The sequence below is a fragment of the Theobroma umbraticum genome, unplaced genomic scaffold (assembly GCF_002168275.2).
Source record: "Theobroma umbraticum cultivar Fairchild unplaced genomic scaffold, ASM216827v3 scaffold_51.0, whole genome shotgun sequence".
Classification (NCBI taxonomy): domain Eukaryota; kingdom Viridiplantae; phylum Streptophyta; class Magnoliopsida; order Malvales; family Malvaceae; genus Theobroma; species Theobroma umbraticum.
The window spans coordinates 9,350,609-9,355,001 of record NW_018397260.1 but is presented as its reverse complement, the minus strand read 5'-3'; the positions used below and the strand labels follow the sequence as shown (position 1 = coordinate 9,355,001).

The 4,393-nt window shown below is 34.9% G+C and overlaps 1 protein-coding gene across 1 annotated transcript; it reads left to right on the top strand.

The window, feature by feature from the left end:
- The first annotated feature begins 32 nt into the window (after positions 1-32).
- On the top strand, positions 33-2,801 carry 5PTASE11 (inositol polyphosphate 5-phosphatase 11). The gene is given in 12 exon segments (XM_021429076.2): positions 33-479; positions 576-732; positions 838-968; positions 1,162-1,238; positions 1,347-1,358; positions 1,361-1,468; positions 1,829-1,843; positions 1,846-1,902; positions 1,905-1,949; positions 1,952-2,016; positions 2,104-2,241; positions 2,363-2,801. Coding segments are annotated over 12 exon segments (1,002 nt in total). The 5' UTR covers positions 33-441; the 3' UTR covers positions 2,522-2,801.
- The last annotated feature ends 1,592 nt before the right edge of the window (positions 2,802-4,393 follow it).

Genomic DNA, 4,393 nt, shown 5'->3' with positions numbered 1-4,393 from the left:
CGCTAGAGCGGCCATCTTCGGTATCCTTCTGTCGACATGTAATTAGCTGTATATACACGTTCGTATATATGTTACTATTCGATTAATGGATATCTCTACGAGCGAGAGGGTTGCTTGTTGGATTATGGTACTGTGGTATGGTCGTTGTCAACTTTGATTATAACTTCATATCGTCAAAAAGCCCCAACCTAACTCGTAGAGAAAAGTAGTCTTCAAATATGAGAGATCCCTATAGCCATAACATCGAAGATTTCAGACGTTTGACTTTCTGAGTTTCCATATCTTCACCGCCAGAAGCCAAAAATTTCCATATTTATGTATATATATATATATATATATATATATTACATCTCTTTCTCTTAAGGTTTCCAAGTCAAGCGGTCGAGCTAGCTGTCTCCCTGCAGATGCTGGTTATGGTAACCTTATTCAAAAAGGAAAACTATGGGAAATTTCTACACAATATTCCGAGCTGGTAAAGGGTATGCGAGCATCTTTGTAATTAGATATTATCAGTGTACTCTCTTCTCCTGACGGTGGTGGGAATGATGAATGATGATTATGTCTTTATTTCGCAGAAGAAGATCAAAATGTAAGAGAAAACCAGTGGACTCTTTCAACAACCCCGCCGGGACTCATGAAGGAATAAAGACAGTGGGGGCGGATAATCTTTGCGACTTCTCTACAGATTCTGACCTCTGCATTTGCATAGTAACGTGGAACATGAATGGAAAGGTTGAAGTCGCATCCTTTTCTGTCTGTTGATATCTATATTCTGAATTTGATGTTGATCAGTACAGTTCATTAGTATATCATATCTTATCCTCCTTTTTTATGAAGGTTTCGTATGAAGATCTGGTCGAACTGGTTGGGAGCAACCGAAGGTTTGATCTACTTGTGGTTGGTTTGCAAGAGGTGCCTCGAAAAAATCTTGCGAGATTGTTGCAGGATGCTCTAGTTGAAAGTCACGAGTAAGCAAAACCCTTTCTCTCTCCTTCCTTTTCCTTTTCTTCTGTTGAAGCAGTCTCTTGGTTGTCTCCCTCAGCAAGAACTCACTGTATTGGCTTCGTTCAAGCATATGTTTTTTGACTGCCTTAATGGTAGTAAATCTTTATCCACAAGAAACCATAAATGATTGGTAGGTTTACATTGTTTGCTTGTCAGATTGTTAGGGAAGGCAATTATGCAGTCTCTGCAACTATATGTGTTCGGACCAAAGAATTCAGACCTGATCACCAAAGGTAGAGCCTGTCCTTTTGGTGTGAAGTTCATTTTTTTTTTTCCATTGTCAAGACAAAGATAGAGCTTAAAATGGGATTACTTATCTCTTTTTCAATTCGGAGATGAAGAACTTACGGTGGATAGCATTCTGTTGGAGGCTGTGGGGGAATAATCAGGAGAAAGAAAGGGCAGTAGCAATCCCGCATTAACTACAAAGGATTCGAATGTGTTTATCACTTGCCATCTTCGGGTAATCCCTGTTTTATTCAATTATCTTCAATATCAATTGCCATTAAGCAGACAAATGGAGCTTGGGTCCAAGTTTTCCTTGAATTTTCTTGGCAAGAAAGTCAATGTTTTGATGAATTATTAATCAAAATCGGTGCCAACAACAAGACCCAGCCTAATATAGTCTACAACCGTGAGACCAATTCAAGATAGCAAAGTTGCTACACAAAATCCATTTAAAAGGCCCATAAATGCAATAGAGCTACCCTTAGACCAAAGTTAGAGCCCATAGAGATTTGTGTATCGAAGTTTCATTCGAAGCCCAGAAAAAGTATGGCCCACTGATTGATTTGATTGATGTTGTCATGCTCTCCTTGCAAAGCAGCTCATGCTCGGAATGTGAAGAGAGAAACTCACAGTGCAGGCACATATCACACTCTCTCTCTCACAAGTATTGGAACCTTACGCCAGGCCAGCCCAGATCACAGTATGGTTGGGAGATCTCAATACAGGCTACAAGGCATCAATGCACATCCAGCCAGAAACTTAATACAAAGAAACCTTCACGGAGTCAGTAGTCCATCTTGCCCATTTTTCTCAACGTATCTTTCATTCATTAGTTTTCATCTGTTTTACTTTTGTTGCCTGCTGCTACAGCTGCTCACAAGCAAAGATCAACTCCTGCAGGAGGCCGAAAGAGGGCAGATTTTCAATGGATATTGTGAGGGAACACTCACATTCAAACCAACGTACAAGTACAATATAGGAAGCAGCAACTACGATACAAGTTACAAGGTGCATGCTCTCTGTCACATTCACTCTTTAAAAAACAAAGGATTCTTTACTAAAATATCTTCCTAAATGAGATTCAATTATTTTCCCCTCACCTCTCTATGTTTCTTTCTGCTTTTGACAGGTACGAGTTCCATCATGGACTGATCGAATCCTGTTTAAGATCGAAGATCCTGACAAAATCAGCGCAACTTTGCACTGTTACGAATCGATTGATGACATTTATAGTTCTGACCATAAGCCAGTGAGAGCCCACCTTTGTCTCAAAGTCTGCAAATATTAGCTACCAGTCACAACACCAACAGCAAAGTTCCTAGCGAAAGGAAAACAAAAAATCCCAGTACTTCTATTTGATCCTGTAAATTTACCTCATTATTGCTTCACATCAAACGAGTTCTATTCTCTTTCTGGCAAGTTAACACTACTGTCATTGCACAATGCAGTCGAATGGCTGCCCCATGCTTATTATTTGACTTTAAAAATCAATTTTATTATTTATTCATTAAAAAACTAAATTATTACATCAACCATTGATATTTTTTTTATTTATAACATATATCATGAATTCGGTGACATTGTTCTTTGCCAAAATTGTTTTAGTTAAATATGTTAATCTATTTAAAACCTACACTTGTTATGCCTCTATCAAAAAAGATAGAATATTTTAACTCTTACAGTAGGATACTGACCTTAAAGCAAAGCAAGTGAGTATAGATATTGAGATGAACCCAATGTATTTAAAGAGCATCATATAAGTTTGTTATTGTCAATAATTAAAACTAACTCTATTACAATTTGTTAATAGGGTAATATAATTTATTTAGTATCTATATGATTTTAATGTTGCCAACAAGTGATGTTGAATTTAAAAGTTACACCCTAGTATGTTGGGTTATGTACATGCTAAGTAAATAATATTGATTGTTTAATAAATGATTCACCATTCTTTATTGAGAAAAATATTTAAGCAATTTTAATATAATTGTTAGACTCATGAAATCCGACTAATACCTTTTTTAAAAGCAGTTTTAGAATTATATTATTTACATTAATATTATATATTAGTGCTTTTGAAAAAAAAACATTTTCTGAATGTAACAAGAATTACAATCATGAATAGGTCTTGCATGAATTGGATATAACAGTGGAAATTATCTATCTATAAAACTCATGAGGAATATGACATAGTGAAAAGACCGATTAGTAAAGATTGTAATGAAAGAAGCCTCATTAATTATTCATTTTTTTGCATAAGTCTATTGTAATGTGTTGATGGATATTATTGTAATGAGAAAACAAGATTTTTTAGTTAATTTAAGAAACTAAATAATAATATTAAATTAAATAAAACTTCAAGTAAAATATTAGTATATGACATGGGCTTGGACTAATAGTTGCAAAGAAAGATCCCTAAGAATTTCATGCATGTTCTTCTTTTGAATTTTATAAATAAGTCTTGTTGGACTATGAATCTATCATTAGGTTTAATAGATCAAAGTCCATTAGCATATCTATAAAACTAAGAGTTGCTACTTAATAAGACATTAAAATTAATTAACAATAGTTTTTTAGAAAACAAATAACCCCAGGAAAAGAAAAGTCCAAATCTCCTTTAACTTTTAAGCTATTTTTCAGAATTAAGGTACTTAAATTGTTTTTGAGATGTGAATATCTTAATTTATAATTTTTTTATGATAAATTTTTTATGACAATTGTTGTTATTTAATTATAAATAAAAAATTCACATTACTGTAGACAAAGACAGTAACATGAAAAACACTGTTGAATTTGTAACTCGTGTACATGTATTTGTTTTCCTGTATTCGAGCTACCATGTCAGCTCCCAATGTTTTGACCAAAAGCAGGTGACTCAACCCACAATCCAATGATGGTCAATTCCTTGTATGATGAGGCCTTGCAATCTTTTTGCTCGACACGTTTGCAAATTGGGTTAGAAACCAAAACTTCGGTTCACATTTGGGAAGAAGTGGTCAACTACTCGTTTAGATCTCTAGAAGGCTATTTTGGCATTTAAAAACAAAGGGTTTGGTAGGCTAATGAGACACTACCCCTTTTCTTGTGGAGCCTATGGTTTTGGAGTTTGGGACATTTCACAGTGGTTTTTACATGTGAACTTCAAACCAAACCAGACAAA